Source organism: Cygnus olor, chromosome 2, assembly GCF_009769625.2.
Source record: "Cygnus olor isolate bCygOlo1 chromosome 2, bCygOlo1.pri.v2, whole genome shotgun sequence".
NCBI classification, from domain to species: domain Eukaryota; kingdom Metazoa; phylum Chordata; class Aves; order Anseriformes; family Anatidae; genus Cygnus; species Cygnus olor.
Genome location: NC_049170.1, coordinates 4,936,605 through 4,961,597, shown reverse-complemented (window position 1 = coordinate 4,961,597; position 24,993 = coordinate 4,936,605). Strand labels below are relative to the sequence as shown.

The 24,993-nt window shown below is 39.8% G+C and overlaps 1 protein-coding gene across 3 annotated transcripts in view; it reads right to left on the bottom strand.

Annotated features, from left to right (window-relative positions):
* Positions 1 to 24,993, bottom strand: part of CRHR2 (corticotropin releasing hormone receptor 2) — a 158,196-nt gene that overhangs the window by 6,862 nt on the left and 126,341 nt on the right. For all 3 annotated transcript variants that reach the window (XM_040548705.1, XM_040548707.1, XM_040548706.1), the window contains 3 exons: positions 12,125 to 12,210; positions 8,926 to 9,061; positions 7,136 to 7,177 (listed from right to left, as the gene is read on the bottom strand). In XM_040548705.1, the coding sequence (XP_040404639.1) occupies positions 7,136 to 7,177; positions 8,926 to 9,061; positions 12,125 to 12,210 (264 nt within the window). The remainder of the gene's footprint in view (positions 1 to 7,135; positions 7,178 to 8,925; positions 9,062 to 12,124; positions 12,211 to 24,993) is intronic.

The window sequence follows — 24,993 nt, the reverse complement described above, 5'->3', positions numbered from 1 at the left end:
CACAGAGATACGAGTGAGGTTTTTTATTGTGTTAAATAGCCAAACAACTATACCTATGTCACACCGTACCCTATCGGTATGGCTTTTCAAGATTCCCAGTAGAGCCAAACCTGGACCAGAGATGGCCACCTTACCATCAGACAAAGAAAGGAGCCAAATGTCTCCATAAAGATACCATCATCAGTATTTAATCCTAGTAGGGTAGGGAGTGGATGTAGTCCAAAAAAAAATAAGAAATCTGCAAAGCTCGAAGGAAACATGGCAATAAATCCTGTAATCTTCCAACAATGAAGCTCAGGTGGACCTTTTCATCACATTGCTATTTTATGTACCACTATTAAGTTTCTTTTCTCCCTCCAAATTACCTGGCTTAACTGGTTTGCAACTCTTTTTTTTTTTTTTTTTTCTTTTTCTTTTTCTATTTTTTTTCCTCCAAGAGTCTTTGGCAGCATTTCGATACATCACAGTAACAGGCTGATAGTTCTGCAGCACCTGCCAGACTGGGACACTGAAGCCTAATTTCTAAGATTACAGCAGTGCAATTTTGTTAATGTATATAACTGTTTGAGAAGATATCACAGTTCTGACTAGTAAAGATTTGTTGCACATTTTGTGCAGGAGACAAATGCTGCTCCCTTTTTCTGGGCCACAAAGGGACTGGTAAAAAGCAGAACCAACCACCTGAGGGGGAGGCCATAAGTGCAATCAGCCCAAGCCAAGCCTTTGTGCTTTTGTTGTGGAGTGCTCTGGAGTCACTGCCACAACAGCAGCACTGTAGTGAAAAGGAAAATGGGGTGTGGAAGGACTCTCAGGCTCATTCTTATCCTTCAGTATACCTAGACATTCTCTTTCTTATAGGATGCTAGTCTGAAGAGACCTACTGGAGTCATGGGTGATTTTCTGTGAAGGTGACTTTCTACCAGAACACACCTAGGTGAGGAGATGGGTAGTGGGAGGAGACTGCAGTCCTGTAATGAACCATGGCCTGGTGGTCCCAACAGAAAGGTTTGACTTTGTATTGACCAGTCATTCTCAGGGGCATTTAACAATAGTACTCACATCCATGTTGTTGGGTCCCTTTGCTCAGAAAACAATCATTGTGGTAGATGGAATTAAACTTTAGCCCTCTAGTCCACCCCCATATTCATATTTATTCAGTGATTTGGAGGAACGCTTAATGCGTGTCCTTTGGGTTCGGGATGATTAATGTGAAGTCTGCTTAGATTGATGGGCAGGTGGATGACTAACCATTTAGGTCATGATTCATAGCTGGCTATTATAATGAATAGCCTCCCAAGATGATCAGATCAAAGTAAGCCACTTTGAGCTTAATAGATTTTGAGAGACAGATGGTGCCTGGGTAAAGGGTCAACATAAAAAAAATTAAACATATTTATCCTTGTCTTGCACCTAGTTTTGAGAATAATTTACAGTGCCATCTAACAAAGTAACTTGTTCTGTTGCTCTCTGGTTATGGTTTCCCTCTAAGTCAGATAATTGCTTTCTATCTTAAATGTTAATTCGTAGCTGATTGTTGATATTGACCAGATAATACTAGAATTTGCTTGAGATGAGAATTCATTCTTTGCAAGAGAATTTCAGACACAACCCTTGCTAGTTATGTATCCCCCCAGGCATGGGTGGAGATGAAGGACAACCACCTTATTATGGATATAAGACTCATGAATTATAGAATAATTAAGTTTAGAATGGACCTCAGAAGGTTTCTGGTCCAACGCTTTAGAATTATCCAGCCATTTTGAGTACATCCAAAGTTAGACATCTCAAAACACCTCTCAGCCCTTCTTCTACTGCTGATATACCCTCAGTATGATTTTCTTTTTCCATTGTGTTTGATCAGGATTTCCCTTATTTCCTTCATCTTGCTTGCTAGAGGTGACTTCTCTCTTTTCCCATTCATCAAGCAGTATCACTTTATAAATTTGGGTCACTCTAACACATCGCCACCTTCATTCACAAGCACTCTGTTACTGTACAGCTATGTTATTATCTCCTATTAGGGTTGCTAAGTCTCCCAAGGATCACAGGACTCTCTCAGGGGTCAACACTGATGGCTATTGGAAATGACATAAAGCACCTAAGAGCAAGAAGAGGTATTCTCTGGGGGCAGGGATCCTTTCCCCCTTTATCCTCTTGTTTCCATCATGCCTTTGCTGAGGTAACAGGACTGGAGCCAGGCCTACTAGTGAAGTTCTCATTCCTCTGAAGGGTCACCAGTGGCTGACCAGAAATATTTTATTTCCTTTTCTGGGGTATGCAGCATCTGAGATCTGACCTCCTCCCCTCCAGACTCCGACCAACAGCAGATATAAGACCACAGCTAAGACAACCATACAGGAAGATACACTTGGAATACGAAATGCAATAAGTGCACTTTTTCCCTATCTTCATTGATCAGTTGTTAGGCTTAATAACAGGGAGTCTCTTTTGGTAAGAAATTATAATGAATATTTATCCTAGATTTCATATCACACAAATAAAGGAATTTCAAGAATATTCTACATATGCCTAAGGACTATAACCTTCACTGAGCCTTTATTAAGTTTCGGATCTGGCAGTGACCTTGATAGATAATGTTTTCTTCCAACATTCATTTCTCAAGATCATTGTCAGAAAAATCATGTACCATGTGAGATGAATCCCACACCAAGAAACCTTTTGAAAGACAAGCATTTTAATTAAACACATACTGTCAAGTGCAGTTACTGGATGGAATTCATCAGCTTGCACTACAGAGGCTGAAGAGATGATTTAGTTTTTTTATAAATCTATTCTGTCATCCATACTTACATAAAGATGAAATACCACGAAAGCATATCACTGCTTATAGATTATTATGTTGTTACAATCAAACTGATCTAGGTAGAATAATTTTCATCAACTCAAATATCTTAAAGATTTTTTAGTGATCTGTAGTGAAAAATAAAACTATTTACTCAGAGCATGGTGAGGCCCTGTGCCAGGCTGCCCAGAGGAGTAGTAGTAGTCCCTGGCAGTGCCCAAGACCAGGCTGGATGGGGCTGGGGACAGCCTGGGCTGGCGGGAGGGTTCCCTGCCCATGGCAGGGGGTGGCACTGGATGATCTTTAAGGGTCCCTTCTAGCCCAAACAATTCTATGATTCTAGGAAAAAATGTCCAATAGGAGTTCTGTGAAAGTATATTCTGTTCAGCACAGTTCCATGCCAACATCTATTCTTGTTTCAAGAGAACTCCATCTTAAACTTTTCATTTTTTAAATCCCATGTTATGTGAAATTAAATTCAATCTTGTGATTTGTGAATCGATGGAGAAATTTTTGAAGAACATTTTGATTTTTGCAGTCATTAGCCCCCCCCCCCAACCAACATTCATACTTTTAAAGTGTTATGTAACAAAAATGCATGCATCTTTTTTCATTCTCATTTTTCACAACATCTGGGATTCTCAAAACAGCTTGATCTCAATTTTCTTGGAAGTGCAGAGATGCTTCAGATTAAATGAAATTTGCACATTTTTGCCCTCTAGGTTTAGTAGATGTTCTATGCATCCAACAAGGACAACTTTTTTCCATAAGGTCTCTAGAGCTGCTTAATATGAGTCAAGTGCCAGTGGCCTCTCATGCCCATCCATGGCACATGCAGTTTGTTCACAACAGCTTCAGAACTTTTCAGAAGCAAAAAAAAAAAACACCCTAAGAATGTCAATTCTGTATCTAAACTGCTTCTTCTCCCTTGGTTCACTGGAATAGCTTGTGTATAATGTATCAGCTTGGAAAGATTTTTATTCAATATCTGAAGAGTCATATCTCCAGAAAGGGAGCTTGAATGATACACACTCTCTCAACACCTGGCCCATCAGCTTAATTCTCACTTCAGCCAACAAAGCTCCTGCTATATCTGTCTGAAATTTGTTTTGGAATTGAAGGAAATTTAATTCCTCTGATCAGGTGCAAAATTGCTCATAGGAAGAGAAGCAACAAATTTCTGCTCTAAGTCATAAGTCCACGTTTGTTTAAATAAAGGGAGGCTACAAGATGTTACACAGCAAAAACTCTTTTCTGTTTCTTTTGCCAAACTTAACAGGTAGAATATTGACAAAAAGCTGAAACTTTGATAACTGTCATCTGATCCATACTGTGTGAGCTCTTCAGCCAACAGTCATTGGCTCTACTACAGACAATCATTAGGAGTTTACAAGAACCTAGTGGCATCTGTATCAAATATGAAATGGTGGAGATGCAGCTGAGATCACAACATTATTTAAACTTTAAATTAATTAATTTTCTATCTTTTTTTTTTTTTTTTTTTGTCATAATTAAGAGCAGGCCTGGCACTGTGCGGGCTAAATAATCTGCTAAAGACTATTGCATGCATTTAAAGCACCCAAGTCTGTCATAGCTGGAGAACCTGACGTATTTATAAACTTCTGAGACAGCAAATCATCAGCTCATCTATCACACAGACAGGAATACCAGGCTGACTAAAGAGATGATAATTCATCAAGGCTTCAGTGATATTTATAAAGATTTCAGGCTGTTCTACGAAGAGGAAATTTATGGAAGTTCTGCAATAACTATTCCATATGGACATTTATGCAGATTCACTTCTCAAAAAAAAAAGTCTTTGTTACACTACAATCTTATCGGATGATGCAATTAACTATTAAATGAGCTAAATCTGCTGTGGATTTTACTTACAATGCTAGGAGATTGAGTGGCATTTCCTTCATCACCACTCCTAGCTGGGATGACTCCCTGAAAGCAACTGATGTCAGGAGAATGCAAATGATATTTTGGTACTTCTTTTCCAACGCGATGCTGTTCACATGGACTGAGAAATACAGGCTTTTTCATAGTACATATTTGAGGAACACTTAATGTACTGCACATCTAACTGAGCAATAAATGAATATAGCTTTCACTGCTTAGATATGGAATTTAATGATAAGGAAAAACACTTCTGCTATGCTAACCACCAAGGCCTTATATATATATGCCTTCATCTGACAATGTAGCCTGTACAGGTCTTTCACTTCACAAGGAGGCAAGACACAGCATTATTGCAAGCTTTTGCAGTGTGATGTGGCCTTTGGAATGTGATGTGGGAAACATAAGGTGTTTTAAAATGCTTTATGAGAGTGTGGAGATCTGGAGAGGACAGACGGTATCACAAGGGAGAGCTTTTACAATGGTTTACTGTAAGATACATTTTTTTTCTGGGCAACATCATTAGAAACTCAGAAGGCTTTGAAAATCCATTGAATTTTCTACTTGTTTCTAAGCTTTGCAGAGCTGAAGCTAGAACAGAGCAGGAAATTTTACCCTTTAAAACCTTTATGATATTTCAAAAACATGCCCACAATACCATAAGATGAATCCAAAGTCCCTTTTCAAAGAGAAAATGCTGCAATATCTGGGGGACTTAGTCTTATGTTATATCTCAAAGAATTACTTAGGGAGTTGCCATGGTTTAGTCAGTCAAGTACAAGTTATACATTATGTAAACATATGAGTGCAGGGAAGATTTAGCTCACAAATTTAGCTGTTTGTAGGTGTCTACATGTGAGCTGAGTGTCTAGGCAAGCATCAGAATCAGCAGAGAGCTAGTCCATACTGTCAGTAATGTCTAGAGCTGTTCAGGTGAGCAAATAGAGATGTAGGCTAACCTGATGAGAAGGAGATTGTATTGACTGGCCTGAACTAGTTATATAGTAAGCTACTAAATGGGAAGTGGATTCATGGCCATGGATGGAGAACTTCAGACTGCTGTAGTGAAGAAGGAGATATTTCTTCCACTTCAGGACAGCTGAAAGAGCAGCCAGAAGAGTGAAAGCCTTGTATGACCTGGCCCTAGTTTAAGTCCACAAAATAGAAGTGCGCTGGGCTAATACAAAGTTCTAACTGTTGATATATGAGTCTTCTGGTTCCTTCAACTTCATCAGATTGCGCAGCAAAATGGCTCACATTAAAAAAAAAATAAAAATGTGTGATCACAAAACAACTCAGATACATAGCAAGGTTTTCAGGTAACTGTTGTCCCACAGTTAAGGAGTCAGTACTTCTGGGGGAAGACTTCACCTACTTATTAAGAAGCAAATGGAGTGGTCATAATTCATTGGAGGAAGGTTATAAGGAGAGCCGAGGACACTCTGCTGGCTGTTTATAAAAATAGCATGTGCCTAACCTGGGAAAGCAGTGTTGCTTCTTGTTAACATCACCTCAGAGTTGAGTTAATATGAGGAAGGCATGAAATGAAGAAAAGCAAAAAGCAACAACAACAAAACCAAAGACAACAACAACAAAACCACCAAAATGCTGGTGCCTCATTAGCTGAGGTGTAGAAAGGTGAGAAGACATGCCCATTCCTTCTCATAGTGCCACACAGGGAGCTCACAATGAAACTAAAAGCAGCACATATAAAATATATACTGATTCAGCTGCAATAACTAAGACATTAGATTCCTTCCTGCAGAGGCACAAACTTTAACTGGAAAAAAATGACATGCATAATGCAGATAAATTAGACACTGGCAGTGTAAGCAGGGAAAAAAAAAATAAATCTCTCACACTTTGGGGTGTAGATCAAACACAAAGAGGTATTAGTGAGACATTTCTTACATGAGTATCAGACCCCCAAAACTAATTCAAAAGGAGCACACCAACCCTGTTCCTGATTATTTACAACAGGTATCGATCACTCAGACAGAGATACTCACACAGAAAAACTAACTCACTCAACTCAGCATGGCAATACCATTACAAAAATGGGTCACCTGTAGCATAACCTTAATGAGAGCCCAGATGAGAAGCAAGGCTTATGTATGCCCAGAAATCATATTGAGAATTAATGAGAAACCTCAAAGAAGGTTTTCTCAAAATGTGGAAAAAAATACAGTCTGAGAATACTCCTCTTCTGCTCTGCCCTCCCAGTTGGAGCTGAATGGGATAAAGTTTTGTGAACACAGGACACCCACAAAGAGGGCTGGGAAGTTCAGATGCACATTAACAGAAACTTAGAGGAACAGACTGATGGGACTATGACCCCATGTAAAAACATCTCATGTTCTACAATCAGGCACTCAGGCAGGTTCCACCTCCCGAGAATTAATCACGCTGACAGCAGAAGACACTACTTACCTCACCATTCAAGAAGCAGTAAAATACTGACACAAAGAAACCCTGGAAAGAATAGAAAGCAGTCAGTTATTAGGTAAGTATTTTCACATGCAGAACTGGGGACTGAGCTTTACCCTAGTATCATCCTGAGTATAAACACAACCTTGTTGACATCCATTTCCAGCCAGACAAAATCTTTACCCTACAGTTTCATGACAAGATACCAGTTGTCTTGCAGCTCACTGTTAATACATAAGAGCTAGAATCTAGACAGCTCTTCCACTGATAGAGCAGATTGCCAATTCAGCTGTGCTAAAGCCTTTCTACAGCTTCCAGTTGCCTCCCCAAAAGGCACAGGTCCTGTGTCATGCCTGCCAGTTCTATGCATATGTCTCAGACACCACAGGGGGGTGTCAAATGACCTTAGATGCTCTTGTGTTTCATCAGGTTGCTTACGTTCAACTGAGCTGAAGTGCACTGTGGAATCTATTGACAGCAGTGACTATACCTCTCTAATGACTGCAAAGATTGCAATGACCATAATGGAAACTCAGACGACAACACGATGATGCTTTCATGTTTAAACCTGTGAGCAGAGTCCCATCCATTCTGCTTTCAGCAACGGACTGTAATTATTGTCATCATAAAGCAGAGATTCATCATCCTTCCTTTCTTACGTCTTCGTAACACTAACACTTCGTAACACTTCGTAACACTAACAATAAAATAAGCAGTGCATCATTTTTGGAGACCTTGAGCAATACAATTAATTTTAGGGAATGAAAAATGTGGATTGCTTCACTGGTAAGAGCTAAAGTTCCTCTCTGTTCATTGATTAAAACTGTCATTTTTTGTTTTTCAATTTTCAGTTTCAATTTCTGGTAGGATGCTCTGTGCTTCAAAGCTAAACATGCAATCAGTAATACGGTAATCGAAAGCCCAAAACTGTTGTATTACACAGTCTTAGATTTGGCTTGACAGAATGTGTCTTGTATTTACATTGATAAACTGGGTATCAAAGCATTTGCTCCTGCAGATATCAAAGGTAAAACACTAATATCAAACACAATTCCACTCCAGACCAGGAGGGTCTTTAAGCAGAGGTAAAACCATATAACACACCTAAGCAGAAGTAAATGACCAAATGTAATTCAATTATTTCAGTCACTTTTTTTTTTTTTCCCAAATCCAGAAAGCTCGGACAATTACTCACCTTCCACTGCCTTTTACAACTGGAAGAACTCCTGTAAAATTTAGTGGAAAGAGGAAATAGGGTACAAGTGCTCAAAGAGTTCGTATGGTCTGATGACTGAGTATACACAGAACTGCAGGAGCACTAGGGTGAGAGGCTGGGTAGCATTTAGGACATAGTTAATGTCTTAATCAAGTAAACCCAACAGGTAGGATTTGTTTCCCTTTGCTTTAGGAACATCTATTCTAAATCTCAGCTCGCTTTGTGAAGAGAGAGAGGCAGCTTGGAAGCATGATTCATCATCCTCTCTCACAGTTACTGATGGGATGAAACATCATCTGTCCCCTGACTTTAGATGGAGCTTAGGTAAAGACCTGTAGCTGTAGACTAAACATAGTGCTGATAAGGGAGGTAAATCCCTCTGGTATACACCTGAAAAGAGTCCTCCACTTCATAAGACATGCTGAATATATCTATTAAGTAAGCATAAATAACAAAGCTGAGCTCTTTTCTTTATATTGTTTGAATCATGGACTTCACTGCCATATGCTTCATGGCTGAAAAGCACTGAGGATCCTTTTAGCAGTAGCCAATACCAGCTATAAAATTGCTCTCCTACCTGAAAAGACTGCAGAAAGGAATTGAAATAGATGAAGACAATCTGGGAAATGTCATCTTCACCAGGGTTGACGAAGAAAAGCATATATGTGATGCCTAGCAGAGGCAGAAGAACTAAAGTTGCCTTGACTGCTTTCCTGTGGGGAGGAAAGAGAAAACACAAGTGAACAGAGGATAGAACTGTGTTACCTGAACAGCTGTAGAATGATACCTCCAAACAAATCGCTCCCTAAGTGGAGAGAGGGCACAAGTCTGAGCAATTCAGAGGGATGAGAAGTACCTACATTAGCTGGAGAAGGAACTTAGGTGCCTCCTTAGATAGTTCATCTAAGGAGGCACATCTTGAACAGGGACTAGCCAAGAAGAAACAAGGATTTCCTAACACATAGCTGCTCAGGGCTGTCCAATACGTACAGTCACTGGAGGAGGGAACCGCTTTCAGAGCAAAATTCACATGTAAAATTCTGTCTAGTGTCTTAACACAGGTGCTTGGAGTTAGGGAGTACAAGTGCTCCCTGTAGGTACCTCCATCTCTCAGGGCACGCTGCTAAGGCATTCTCTAAGGACAGCAGTAAAAGCCTCTGTTTGCACAATGGCCAGATAATTCAAGCATTCGAGCTTGACCCCATGGCCAAAAGGCTGGAGCGAGTTTAGCCGGGGGGGCAGGGAAAGAATGTCAGCCTCCACTTTGAGTTGTGAAACCACGGGTGGGTTTGTGAAATAAGTTTCTGACCAGTGTCTGACCACTCGAAGAAAAGTGTTCTGGGAAAGCCTTTACCTTTGCATCCTGCTGTTTGTTCCCATACCCTGAACTCCAGGGGAGAGGTAGAAACCTTTTTTACATCCTTCTGTTTCTGTCTCTTCTTCCTCTGGAGAGTTTCTATCTTATCTCCAGGGCTTGCATTAGGCTGAAGGTTTGAGATTCTTTGCAGGAGTGATTTCTTACACCTCAGGATAATAAGGTAGTAAATCCTGCACTGGGGCAGGACTGCTGTGTGGGTGAGACCTGCCCTATGCCCACCTTTTGATTCTGTCTGGAGTGTAAATGCTCATGCTCCCTGCAATATCTGTATCCCCAACGCAACGGTTTAGGGCTGTCTTACAAATAATAAACAAGCAGATGGCGCCCAATGAAGCATAAGTTGTTATTAACGGAATTATCAGGGGCTAATCTTTATTATTGGGGTTGTAATAGTGTCTTGGGATGCCAGAAGCAAAACAACACCTCATTGTGCTAGATACTTTACAAAGACATAAGACTGCAATTTTGCTAAGTCTCTATAAATTTCCATAATAAGGTTGTAAAAGGTGGGTAAAGACAGGTAGGTAGGTAGGCACAAAAGCACTGTCAGTGTCAGGAGACAGTGACAGTTTTAACAAACTGGCTGCCACATTATTTAATACTTGCTTAACAAATGTTTGGAGTACTCAGCTTTAGAGCAGCAAGCCTTGCCCCAGGCTTTCCTGGAATTGTAAGGGTTTCTATTTAGGCTGTGAAAAAAAAAAAAAAAAAAGAAGATTCCCTCACAGAGCTTGTAGGGAAGATAAGATCACCATCATCTGTTCAAGGAGGAAGGCAGTTACTTTAGATTGCCTCAGAATCTAATATCTCTAATCCCCGCCAACTGCAGTAGGGAGTAAAATGTAATGAGATTTGAATTGTTGGTTGTATTTTTTTCATGCTAGTTTTAGTTTTATAGCATGAGGTTTGAGCATGAAAAGGGGTAATTTTTTTCCTCTTAATTTCTTATGAATTGTGCAGAGAAGAATCTGGACAAGAAAATCAGACTATTGCATTAACTTCACATTTGTGCCCAAGCCACTGACAGGAGTAAAAGGAAGGAACCAGGTAAAAGAACAAACCCCATTACTGCAGGAAAACTGCCTCCAAAGTCAAGAGCAGGATGATTTTAAGACATCAGGATTCAAGCCTCAGCTTCATACACTGAGATTTTATCTAGAAATGATTTACGGGATTGTGACCAATATTACCCCACAAAAACTGAGCCATTTCTCAGAGTGAGGACCTGTCTGTCCATAAATGCTCCAAAACACTGGCTCATGTTGCAGGACACTGCAAATAGTAAGACAGAAAAGGCACTCAGCATCTCCTGATCTCTAAGATTTTTTTTTTAGGACTGTTTGGGTCTGATCTAAGTCCACAAGGCTGCCAGAAGGCCACCTTCCTTCTGCTGCCCTGGGCTAAACATTCCTGTCTTTTCCTTTCTACCACACTTGTGTTTGTGAGGTTGTACAGTCACCCAGCTCATGAAACTGATCTGCCTCATAAGTAAAATATAAAAACATATATATATATGCAAATAAAATTACATTAAATAAATAAATAAAATAAATTAAAAGGCACCTCCTAAATAGGTAACGATTTGTTGAGGATTAGTTCCCTGATGCAACCCACCAAGTGGTTACGCTAATGCTGGTACCAGCTGAAGAGGCATGAACACCTTTTCTCCCATAACCTTCAGTTTACAAATATCATTAAACTCTACTTTAAATGCCTGTATGTGCACAATAATCATCAGTAATAATACTGCTATTGATTACAGATGTGGTATGAGTGCTTTGGCCCAGGCTCTGTTCTTTAACTCCTGACTCTGGTAGGATCTTAGTATGAACATGGATCTTAATATGCACATACACGTGACTTATTGGGAAGTCTTGATATTGTTCTGCATCTACAAAGCTAGAAAATGAGACAGAGAAGCACTGATGCACCATATTAGCTTAATGAATGGTCTATTCCTCAGTGAGAGGAGTTATGACATTTATATCATGTAATGTATATGCTTGTGCACATATAGAAATTGATAAAATTCCTATCCTCACTGACAGTTTGGATTTCATTGAAAAGGGGAAATTTCACACGTGCATTTAGGTAAATGCAAGCCTGATGGAGGTAAAGACCTGGGGCCATGGCAGTGCACAGCTGTCTCTGTACCTGCACGCCCTGGCAGTTTCCATTGTTTAGATATCAAAATGGAGTGGACAGAAAGAATGGAGGCACACTTTAAAGAGAGCCTGCAAAAATAAATACTGTGGACTAACTATAGGAGCTCAAGTGGAAAGAAGGACACCCTCTAAATCATAGTGGCATCTGGAAAGACAAAGACGGGACAAGGACAGGACAGGCAAGGCAGTTCTTTGCAAATACCATGAACAGCAAGAAGCACCAGCTGACTTACCTGTATTGTATTGTCTCTGAAGTGGTTGAAGCTCTCAGCTTTGTCATTAAAATCCTAACTATGTTAAATAGGAATACAAAATTTATCTGGAAAAGAAGGAAGAGAGAGGAAAAAATAAGACCAGTAAGTCAAACAGAGGCTTAAAGGATGAGATACACCTTAAAAGGCACATTTTGCAGTTCCAATCTGATCAAAAACAGCCTCTCGGCTTTATCACTGATTGCAACCAACTCAGGAGTTTACCAGAAATATGAGATTATGCAAGCAAATATCCAACAGCTAGTAATCCTTTCAAAACAGAAATTAAAATGTAGAACGAAACTAACGGTCCCAGCAAGTAACCTTATTTTTACACCCTTTTACTCCTTTCCTGGGTTCCAAAAGGAGCTAAGGGTGGGATTTATTTGGATCTTTGCTTCTGGCTCTGGCTCGGCTCACCCAAGGCTCGCTGTGCAGAGTATTGGCAGCTCTGTGCTGTGCTGACACAGAACACATCTGAAACCACCTTTAGGTTAGGTGGGGCTCCCAGGACCCATGGTGCAAGACTGCATTGAAGAGATCTGAATGTAACCTAGTCACACTGGACTCCCTTCAGATTCAGTGGAGTCCACTCATTGCACTCTACAAGAGATGTTTAAAATAGAGCAGATAAATCATTCCTGAAAAATGCATATTTTTTTTTTCACTGTCATTAAAGCTGAAATGACAGATTTACCACTTCTATTTTTAATCTGCTGAGCAGGGTAATTATTATTTCTGTTACCATCTCAATGCTGAGAATTGAGATTTGCTCTAATTGCTGTTGTTGTTGCATATGCTAGAGAGTTTCTCAGACAAGTTTCCTTTCGGTGTAAACAGGAAAGAAAGAGAAAAAAAAAATCTGAAAAGAAGATTGTGACTTGTGGACTGTGATCAGCAGAGGGATTTGGCACCTAGGAGCAAGTTTTGTGTTGCTTTCACCACAAAGAAGGGTAGCTTGCAATACACGGATCTATCTCAAGATTGTTGACGATGTACTCTGTCAGAACTGCCGAACTGTTATCTCAAGGCTGATGAGGTCACAACCTAAGCTTGTGAGAAGACATTTATCAACATATTTATCTCTCATTTCCAGGGTCCCAGGGCTCCTGGCATTTTGTGGTCCATGAATGGAACAACTCTGTGACTGCCTTCCAGCTGAACACTGCAGCAGACCTGCTAACACAAAGGTGTTCTCAGAATATGCTCTTTTTTTCCTCCAATGAAATGTGGTGTGTTTCAATGATTATGGTATCTTGACATCCATCACATCATTCCCCGTGGTTATTGTAATGTTATTTATAACAAATGGTGCAATAAGCACTCGAATAGACACTGGGAGACTGGCTGTGTTGGGAATCTTGTACATTAAATGCTTCTTACGTGAGATACCAAAATGCTTCTCTAAAAGTTATGTGACATCTTTTGAAATGTTTTTCTTAGCAGAGCAGGGCCATAGGGAGCCTAAGAAATAAATAAAACGGTGCATGCAGCTTGTATACTTGCTCTTGCTGGAATTGTCTTTGTCGTATTTAAGAGCGTGAAGTCAAACTGTTCTCGCTTTATTCATCAGAGACAACTGCTTCAAACCACTGGTTTGACGTGAATCTTAAATTCTTCACATTAGTGACTGCACCATTCCCTGGTAACACAAAGGGAATTGTTTCGAGAGAACCTACTGAAGGGCAGGTAGGCGGGGGTGTCCTTCACCCACAGAAAGAAGACTTTTGCCTCTGAAATTAAACCACCAAATCTTGACGTTCTTTGTCAGCTCAGAGTCAGGTTTGGGTTACTTCCATCAAGGTTGCCAAAAAGGCACTGATCCAAAACTTGCTGTTTTTGCAATCACAATGGAAGGTGCCAGATGGAATTATAGACTATTAGGCATGGGCAAGTTCCAAATATAAGCAGGACTAATCACATGGGATTAACATGATGAACTGGACTGGAGAAAGCATTTCAAGTTTCAGGAGTTCTAGTTTGATGTGACAGCAGAGAACTGGAAATTCAAATTGCCACAGGCTGCATCAGAAAAAACAGGGACTTTTATCTTCTTTGAAATTAAATTGCAGAAGTGATTCATCAGTCCAGAAGGAGAATTACTAGCTGAAAAGTTTGGGAGTTACTTCAGCAGAGATACTCTTATTCTATATAAATGAATTTGCTATTCTCACTCTTTTCCATGAGCTCCCCCATCCAAGGGTTGCTGAAAGAAAATGATGACATTTCTCACCTAGATTTTCATGTTTATTTGCACACACTGATCCCTGGTGACAGTTGGCTTGTTTATCTGGTTGGCAGCATTAATTCTGACCGCCTCAGTTGATGATCACTGTGTGCTAGGTGCCACCAAGAGCTGAGCATCCCAGTGGATGCCACAGGAGGGAGAGAACTCAGCTACCCCAGCACAGACCATAGCACTGATCGAGGTTCTTGCATAGCTAGGCGCTACAGGTGCACTGGTTCATGTGACAGAGCTGATAAGTGACCAAATCTGTCTGTAACAGCAAAAAGAAGGCAGATGCGTTAGTGCTTACTTTTAACTGGCTGCCCAGGTGTCAGAGGAAAGCCTGCTAGGGACTTTAAACCTATAACACTTACTGGGAGAGAGAAACACTGAGGCCAGGACAGGGGCATTGGTCACTCACCCTGAATTCTCTTCCCGGTTCTGGCCTGGAATATACTGTGTGTCCTTAGTCACTTGGGCCAAAGTATTTAATCTTGAGGGTCTGAAGTCAGAAACTAAAATCCACCTGCAGACATACTCAGTAAGCCTGAGGTCTGCATTTCAGAGTGACTGTCACCCTAACTGTTTGTGGTCTTGCACTTGTCAGCAAGGTACATGATTTGGCAAACATCTCATTGTTGTACTAATGTTTTCCTTCCTTCTTTTTTTCCCCCAATTCTCCTTTGTTATGGAAACTTTCAAATGATGGAGAGGATGCTTTAGGTCTCATGACTGCAATAAAAGTGAGTAGCCTATAGCCCTAAGCTAGTTACCAACAGCTCCCTTAATAACCAATGGAGACAAATAGCTGCTTTAACAATATAGTTCCTGCTGTCTATTTGGGGTGTTTACTTTTGTATGAGATGCCTCTCCCCCCTTTGAAGCTCCTCTTCATGGGACTTGCACAGACAAACCTGCTGGGACTGTATATATTATAGGGCTGTATTAGAGGGCTACCTTTAGTTGCCTAAAAACAGGCACTGAGGGTCACTTTTGGTGCCACTTTTGGTGCCATGCTGTATCCTACTACTTTAGAAGGGCAAGAACTTTCTAGAGGATCTATACCTTCCCTGCCAGACCCACATGAGGCTGACAGAGCATCTCTAAAGGTACTAAGCACCCAAGTTTAGGTGAAAGGATCTCTCCTCCGAGTTAGGTGAAATACATCCTATCTTGATAGCCTGAGTGTTCCCCAATGGAACAGCCGTGAATATGAAGTCACACCGATTTTTGGAAAAGCATGAAGGGACCAAAGAAGACTGTCTAATGGTTGGTTACCTTAATCCATCTGTCACTTCGGTGCGACAGTAGTAACTGTTATTTACAGACAATCTGTCCCACTGCTCACCCATGGTTTCAGAAACACTGATCCCAAATTCCACCTTACCTAAACGCAGAAAGAGACTCAAACTTGGGAATTTTGTTTCCTACTCTGATTTTCATAAAGGGCTGCTGTATAAATAGTGAACCTGGATCCAAATTCCCCTGGATTATTAGGGAGGGTCCCAATATAAAGTCTGGTTCTAACTCCAGACCTGACATTTATTCACACAATTACACTTTGCTAACATTTAATAAACAAACTCTAAAATGCCTTTCAAAGCCCTGGCAGTCACCTAAGGATAAATGTCAGACCTGAGGCCCCATCATCTGATAACCCTGCATACCCTGATGTGTAAAGAGAGGGTGAGAAGTCAAACATTCAATGACATTGCCCAAGTGCTGTCCTAGCTTTCAGGAACAGGCAATTCTGAAATTTTTGAGGCAGGCATTAGAGAATTATCTCCATGTCTCAATGAGCTTTTCTTCCCTGAACAAGTCTGACCTGAGTCTGATTAATATGATTACTTCTTAGTTTCATCTTTGCAATACCCTATGGCAGGGAGTACCTCACTTTAACAGGGTGCTCAGCTGATGAGAGAGGAAAACCTGAAAAGAAATTTGCCTGGAAAGCAGAGAGAGACCTGGTCCAAGAGAAGGAGGGTGTGGGGGAAATAACATGAGTATTTGATCTGTCTTTCCCTGCAAACTAGAATCCCTTTTTTTTTTTTTTTTTATTTTTATTTTTTTGGAAGGGTTTGTTAACTGGGATGGGGTGGAGTCATTGGGTGAGGGAAGGGAGCATCCCGGGCTGGCTGCAAGGTACTAGAAAGATGAGTCACCTATATCTGTGTATCTCAGTCTGAGAGATGATGGCTGGGAGGCAAAGAGGATCAAGTCAGGAGAACCCTATGGTCTGTTCTATGCATAAAGTAAGGTTACAAACATCATTCAGATCTCCTTCTGGCTTTAAAAACGATGTGTGCAGGTCGTTCAAGGCTTGGCTTTTGCTTTCTCACAGGGCTACACTTTCCACAGCTGGCACTGCATCAGGAGAAGACATTAAGGCAGCTTTTGTCTCATGCACAAAGCTCCCGTTACTTGTTTCTTCCCACATGCTTCTTCAGGAAAAAAGGATAACTAATTCTTCCCAATTCCAGGTTAGCTAATGAAGGAAGTAAAGTGATTTGGTCATGCCTACAAAGTGATTCCATCACAGTGAGGATAAGAAGAGTACAAGCATAAGGAACTGAGTCAGATTTGCCCCACCTCAATTCAGATTATTACTAGACAGCTGTTTATCTGAAACTCCATTTATATTTGTTGGGGGAGAAAGAGGCACTTTTCAACAAGTGTTTTGGGATAAATAGTGCTTACACTTGAGCCAGTTGCCCACACAGTCTTCCATCTGAAGTGCTATTTCAAATCATCCAGGGGTACCCCACCGGAGTTTTGACTGAACAAATGTGGCTGTGTCTACTGAGGGTCTAAAATGTTTTGAGATGCCAGCATCAAGGTTTCCCTTTTGACTCCATTTGTGTTTCTCTGGGAGATCTTTAAGACTCGGAACAGGACAACATCTCAAAGGCAGACTTTAGCAAACAAGGAATTGCAGGGCAAAAGATACAAATGTGGTAACAAATATTTTTTCTTTCTTTCTTTCTTTCTTTCTTTCTTTCTTTCTTTCTTTCTTTCTTTCTTTCTTTCTTTCTTTCTTTTTTTATTTTTTTCCCCTGGTTTTGCCTACTAGAAACACATTTCAGTGTGTTCAATTTTAATGATTTCTTTTAAAACTACATTCCTTCATTTCAGAAAGACATTTGGCTCATTTGCACCTATTAGTAGCACTCAAAAAGGTCTAATCTGAAGATAAATTTTCAACACAGGATCAGATGGATTTTATTGCCCATTTTTCTGCATCAGTTCTGATACCACAACTCACAGGGATAAGCTTAATTCATAGCTTGAGTTCACTCTGGACAGAGACATAATCAAACAGGAAAGAGGCTGCTGCACATGGCTTGCAAAAGCTGAAGCAGATCCCCACATTTCTAATGACTACCAGAATGATTCTGATTTACAAGCAAAGTAGAACAAGACACAGGTGTTTATTCTGTATATATATAGCCTACATATATATAGTAACATTACAAAGGAAGAAAGATCTTACCATCGTGAAATGAGTTTTTCTAGAAAAAAAAAAAAACAACAAAAAAACCAACAACTCTTATTGTATCTAGAAAAGCACACTATTATTTGTTAAGGACGGTCTTGTTATTATTGGAGCTCTGTGTCAACAAATTAATTTCTCGCAGAATTGGGCAGCTCTAACAAAACATCAGTTCCATAAATGAAGGCTGATGAATGGGTATTTAAGAGAAGTAATGTTGACAGGCAGTACATCCTTTTTATTTATCTTTAATCTGACTTGACATTTTTATTAATTTCTGTTTATACAACACATTTGCTGCTTCATAATGGAAAAGATAACTAAGGATTTCCCTCTTGATATGCATTCATAGATAAAATTAGTCCAAAGGACAGGTCTTGAAGATAGCATAAAACAACTTATTTCTTATTCTCCTACTGTTATTTATGACGTATCAAGAATATCCTATTGCTGGAATAAGACCCTCTCCAACTACAGCTGGGAAAGAAGTAGCTTTCTTTACTTGCCAGGGCTTTGGAGGTTTATTGTTTCCTTTTCCAAATTGGGATGAAAAGTCAAAGCTTCAGAATGGCTTTATAAGTCAATGATCCAAAAAGCACTTGGACCACCTGTTTCAGAAGAGATCCGTTTTAATCTGAATATTCAAACCCAGAAGCCCTTTTGAACTAAAACAAACTTTTCAGTGAAAGATTTTGGTCATAAACATTTTCAGTCATAAAAGCCAAACTCCATCTGAGAGGAAATTTGTCTCCCTTAATGAGATGAAATAGCCAAAATATTCCAAGAAGAACAAAAGAGGGAACTCTGAGTATTTGCAATTTTTGTTAAACTCAAGAGCTTATATGAGAAATATTTATGCTCTCTTGAGAGTTTAATTGACAACTAGAGTTTATTTTGCTCATCTCTGCTGGGCTTCCTATTTTAAGCTACACAGTAAGTTTGTACTTTTGTGGTTCTGAGAATGTTTGCTCCTCCTCTTTACTCCCAGGAAATGTAAATATTAATCTACTTAGACTTATGCATTGATAGATAAACCAGCACTTTTATGCTATGTGGTAAAATCCACCCCAGGATCAAGTAACCCAAATTGGTATTAGAACAGTCATCTTAGCTGGAGAATTATATACCGTCATCCTGACCTCAAATGAATAGTCTGCCAGTTTATTAATGCCTCTTTTTAATTGTTGTATCATACTGTCCTCACATGATTCTCAAATAAGGCCTCTTAGTACTAGAGTTCCCCTCCTAAAGGTCACAGGTACCATAATGACTCCTTTAGGAACACAACAAAGAGCTGGAAAATGCAGAATAATGAGATGTCATTAAGAGGAGCAGGGCATAATACAATAGATGGTCAGGAACGGGAAGAATTGTGGATGAGTGTCCCTAGGGCAGCAGTGAAAGACCAACTCTCCAGGCAAGCACAACAGGACTACACATCCTGAAGACTGTATGGGACGGAATAGTGTTTTGGTGGGGAAAGGAGACAGCAGTGGATGAATGGACACCTTCCTTACCTAACGTCTGTGTTACACAAGATCACACTGACCCTTGCCTTCACCCATGCTGTCATCTAAACCCAAGTACAAATTCTACCCCAGCTGCAGCTGGGGTGACACCAATTCCTCACTAGAGCCCCGCATCATGCATGATCATGCCCACAGCATTTTTTCCAATCTTATAACTCCATCTGTGATCCTCACACTGCTCTGCCAGGACATCTGTCTCTCCTGAAATGTCTCGTATTCAAGAAGCTTTGCTAAAATAACACACTGTAGGTCATTCCCAAGTCAAGTCACCCACCATGGAGTCCCCAGTTCCAGATTACTCAACAGGGCTTCTCTCAGAGGTTCACCTGACAAACCAGGGGCACACTGAAGGTTTAAATACCAGTAAACACATATACAAGTAAGAACAACAATGTGCCTGGGCGCCCTTCAACAGCCAAATCACCACCCCAGTGCACTGGAGGTGACCAAAATGACATGACAGCCTAAAACACAGGCACGTTGCTGTGAACGATTCACCTGTTAGTTCCAAGTTGCTATGTGTTCATGAGAAGACTCAAGAGTCTTCTTCCAAAGAGTAATCATCCAATGTCTTGCTGATGAAATGTAATTTCCTAGCTGGAAAGGATGCTGAGTTCAGGGAGAGACTTCACAGGATGTATTTCAGAGAATTTTTTCTGGGCAACTGTTCTTGGTCACATGAATTTCTTATTGGCTGTGGAACATGTCTCATGAACAGAAATTTTAGAACAGAGAGACACTGCAGGTGTATACGTGGCATTGGACACCTTGATTTTTTGATCCTGAAGACACCATTGACTCCAGAGCCACAGAATTTAAGCAACAGGAAGGGAGAAACAGCAACAAAAGCAGAACTGGAGATAAATTCTTGATGAACTCTAATCAAATTAGCATATTATCTCTATCCTAGGAGTAAGTAGCTATGACAGCATGCTTGAAAACTAGTGAAAATGATGATAAATGTCTTGTAAGAAAAATTCAGGTATGTCACAAGTTTGCAAGTCATGGACTACAATCTTGTTAGCAGTGGAAGAACATGGAAACTGTAGAGACGAGGAAATAAAAAAAATCAATAGGAAAACTAAATTAATCTGCAATCCAGGGGCTGAGAAAAAACATAAGCTAGTTAGGAAGCAGAAGGCAAAATGAAAATGATAGATCAATAATAATAAAAATGGAAGAAAAATTCTCAGTCTCAGGAAACAATGATGCTGAATTGGAAGCAAAAGTGGGAAAAGAGTCAGCGGAAACTAATAAAATATTCAGAGAAGCAATTATATCAGCAAGAAAGATGTTTGCAAAGAACTAGGGGATGCTTTTCAGAGAAAGCAAAAATGAAATGCATATAGATGCATACATAGGCGCAATGCTTCTATATATAAAATGGCAAATGAACAAACCATTGTGACTTTTTTTAGAACATCAAAATAAAAGGAACTTTAGCAATGTGGATTGCAAAATTGTGAGTGGAGCGTTACAGTCAAGCAAAAAGAAGTGAAGATTATGATGCACTACAAATTTTATCTGATAGGACAAAATCAGAAAGGGAAGGATTCCATAAATACTGGCTTTTGCCTAACAAACCTATACCCCTTACCTGCAGTACATTTTAAACATATCAGAAAAGGATGTGCATAAGAGAACGGCGGAAAGATGGTTGTGCTTTTCAGAACTGTAAGTGCCTATGTGGTGTTAGGATAATCATTCAAAAGCACAGGGCAGCACATTTCAAGGAAAAAAATGATGTATAAATACTGTAAAGTAACATTGCACTGATAAACTAGGACAAAGAATGGGAATAATTATTGAGTCAAATCCTATAGATATTGCAAACAGTTGTACTGACACATCCTTTGCAGTAGTAGGAAATAGCCTCTCAGGTAAACTGTTTAAATTGTTACTATTCCTTTAGTTCTATTGGAAGACAGTTAATAAATGTCATGAACCTTGTTCTTGTAGCTTAAACATATTAATGGTAATTTATGATCATTTGCTTTATGTCAATAATATTATTAAGCTTAGGTAAGTCAACTCTCCTCTGGGATGTATTTCAAAAAATAAACAAACAAACAAACAAAACATATCAGGTTTCTGAAAGGAATTTGAAATTTCTCCGAAGGCTCCTATAGAAATTTGGCTGTTATAAGTTTGGAGGGAAGAGCATCAGATATGATTACAAGAAATAAAGGGTAGGAATGGAATGTATAGTAGTCTGTTTTCTCAACAGAGAGAGGCTAGTAGTGGATCTGTGCTGTTCATTGCAGACCTTAATGATTTAGGGAATGAAGAGCAGGCTGACAGTTTATTAGTGATATTAAGCTACTCAGGATAGCAAAAATAAAAGCTGATTGCAAAGATCTGTATAGGGTCTTACAATACTAAGTGACCAGGCAGTAACATGACACATGAAATCACATGATATAAAGCTAATACAATGGGGCAGTAAAGCAATCTTAACTTTACATGACAAGTTATGAGCTCTATGTATTTTAATCCAGGAACAAAATGTTGAAATTATACTAGCTAGCTTCCTGAAAACTTCATCTCATTTCCCAGTGATACTCAGGAAAAGAAACAAAAAATGTCTAGAATTACTGAGAATGAAAGACAATAAAACAGAGAACAGGATACTGCTATAAAAAGCCATTTGTATGGTCACACCTTGAGTACTGTGGCAAGCTTTGGTCTTGCCACCACAAAATAATAGAATGGTTTGGGTTGGAAGGGACCTTACAGATCACCTAATCCCATCCCCCTGCCATCGGCAGGGACCCCTTCCAACAGCCCAGGCTGCCCCCAGCCCCATCCAGCCTGGCCTTGGGCTCTGCCAGGGATGGGACAGCCACAGCTCCTTGGGGCAGCCTGGGCCAGGGCCTCACTGCCCTCATAGTGAAGGATTTCTTCCTAATATCTAGTCTAAACCTACCATTTTTTAGTTTAAAGCCATTACTCCTTGCTCTATCACTTGATTCCCTGACAAAGAGTCCCTCCCCAGCTCTCCTACAGCCCCCTTTAGGCCTTGGCAGGCCGCTGCAAGCTCTCCCTGGAGCCTTCTCCTCCCCAGGCTGAACAACCCCAGCACTCTCAGCCTCAAATTCTACATCATTACTGATTAGCACATCATGAAGACCACATGTCAGCTGTCTCCATGTCAAAATTCCACATTATTATATAGATGAGCCCATTTTCTTAAGGACACTTCACTCTTCTACAGTACTTGTCATCCAGGGATCTCAAAGCATTTTACAAAGGAAGATAAGTGTCATCAAGCTCGCTTTTTAGCTGGGGAAACTGAGACCTAGAGCAGAAATATAACTTGTCAAAAGCAAGTAGCTGATGAAGGCAGGTATAGAAGTAAACTCCAGGTCTTCCCATCAGCTCATCCACTTCTGGCAGCAGTTAATTGATTGTAGTGAATTATTTTCAACTAGCCTCAAATGCAGAGGTTAGAAAACTGTTCAGTTCTCAAGTATAAGGAAAAAGAATCTATTAAAGCTGAATGGAAGGTCTGAAAAAAAACAACCCACTAAATATCTGATCTGTCTGTTTGAAAAAATGAAAATTTAATACAGTCTTAGCTCTGAGCAACTTTGCAGAATGGTTCATATCTGGGGTCAGTTCGCTCTACAGTTATTGAGAAAAAAAGCAGCTCAATTAACTGTCTCTGGTAACTGTTCTCTGAGGTTCCTCCTCTGATCTTGCTGTGTTTTCATGGTTCACCAGTTCTTTGTCAGGGATTACATTTAAAATTGCACATAAGAAATGTATTTTTCTTAATAAATTCAGGCTGAATTTCAATTCCCTGGCTTGCAGTTCCAGCCCTTTGCCCTTTCTTTACCTTCAGACAGAGATGTATGATTAAAATTTGGTTATGCCACTCTGAGGAAAGATACCATAGTAATAAAACAAACAAACAAGCAAGCAAGCAAACACTAATTTGAATGGAAAATAACTAATAGAATATCTTTTTCTAGTGCTATCAGAAACTGAATTTCAAAGTATTCAGAGGACTGGATCTGTCCTGGGATATGCTCAAGCCAAAATCCATTTAAGAATTAAACAATAAAGAATGATTAAGTGCATTTTCTCCTTCACAACTTTGGTCACAGGTATCTAGCACAAGATACAGGATCAGAACGTATACCCAGTTTCCTTTGTCTCTGAAACTGTTTCCCTATTTATAGTGCAAGTCAATGTTCAAGCTTCTTCTAAAGACAAGTAGGAAAGCAGTAGGACAAATGTCTTCTGCATTATTCAAAGTCCTTATATCCTGAGACATACGAGAGAATAATATGGTTTAATGATGAGCTTGAGTACTGGTTACATCATGAAAAATGCTTTATTCTTAGTCAACCTGCATTTTCCCCAGCGGGATCAGAACTCCTGCATGATCTGTTTCTCGGTGTTATTCTGACTTGGTCTGCAGCAGTCCAGTGCACAAGGCAAAGAAATGAGAAATCAAAACCAGTGGAAATCATTTTTGACAGATTAAATCCTGTATTTTAAAGAGGATCAGGACCTTTAAAAAGTTTTTAGACCTCTGTAACTGAGAATATTTACCAACGAGAGCTCTCTAATCATATTGCCACAGGCTGGTAGAGTAAAGCCTCTTGAACACAAAGATGCTACCTTTGTCTAACAAGGAATCAAAACTCAGACGGATGTACACTGGGCACTTGGCTCCCAACTAACCAAAAATACAATTCTCTGCGTTAGTTAAAACTTTCTTTGTGGGTAAAACCAATTTTAATGGCCACAGGCTGAGTGCTTGCGTGTGGACTGGTAATTTAATGGAGTTTTTAGACTTGTAACTTCTAGTCTGAATCCAATTTTGGAAATAACATTAATTTATTCTAGTAATATTCATGTCTCTGTATCTTCCCAGCAGTGCACTGGTTCTCTCTCAGTCATTCTGCAAGTTCTTTGGTAAGACACAACGCTCAGCTTATCCAACGTTTTTAATTCATTAGTTCAGATCCAACTCATTGCTGTGACCAAAAAAGATCACAGAGAGAGCTGTATTGTTTTCCAAATATCTTTGCGCCCTCCATTGCCCATGGCCATCATTCACTAGAGGGAAGAGAAGAGCAGGCAGCTGGATTCAGCACTTCACCCTCACCTTTGTTAAGGCAGAAGCATACTGACATGCTTGTGGGAAGATATTTGACTATGTTGCCACGGTACATCACAGACATCAAATTTCAGTGCTTTTAATCCAGCACTTTTCATAGCACCCTTGAAAGGGTCAGTAACTCCAATAACAACAAGTTATACTTGATTCATTACATATGATTTAACTTGCATAACGATCATAAAAAGAGCCTGACAAATTACTTTAAAACACTGTAAAACCATGCATTTTTAATTATAAGCATGAGACTCAACTGTTGTTAAAAAAAAAGGCACATTCTGGCAATCAGGGTGTATTATAACATTTCTTTATATCTCTTTATAACCAAAAGAGTTTTCATATTCTCCTTTTAAAATAAATTTCCCTAGAGCTCTCTTCCTCACCCAACAGTACTCCCCAATAGAGGTAATCATATGGAAAGTGAAGAAAGGGCTTGCCCTCATGTGATTTGTCTAAATTGTACCAGCTGCTCTC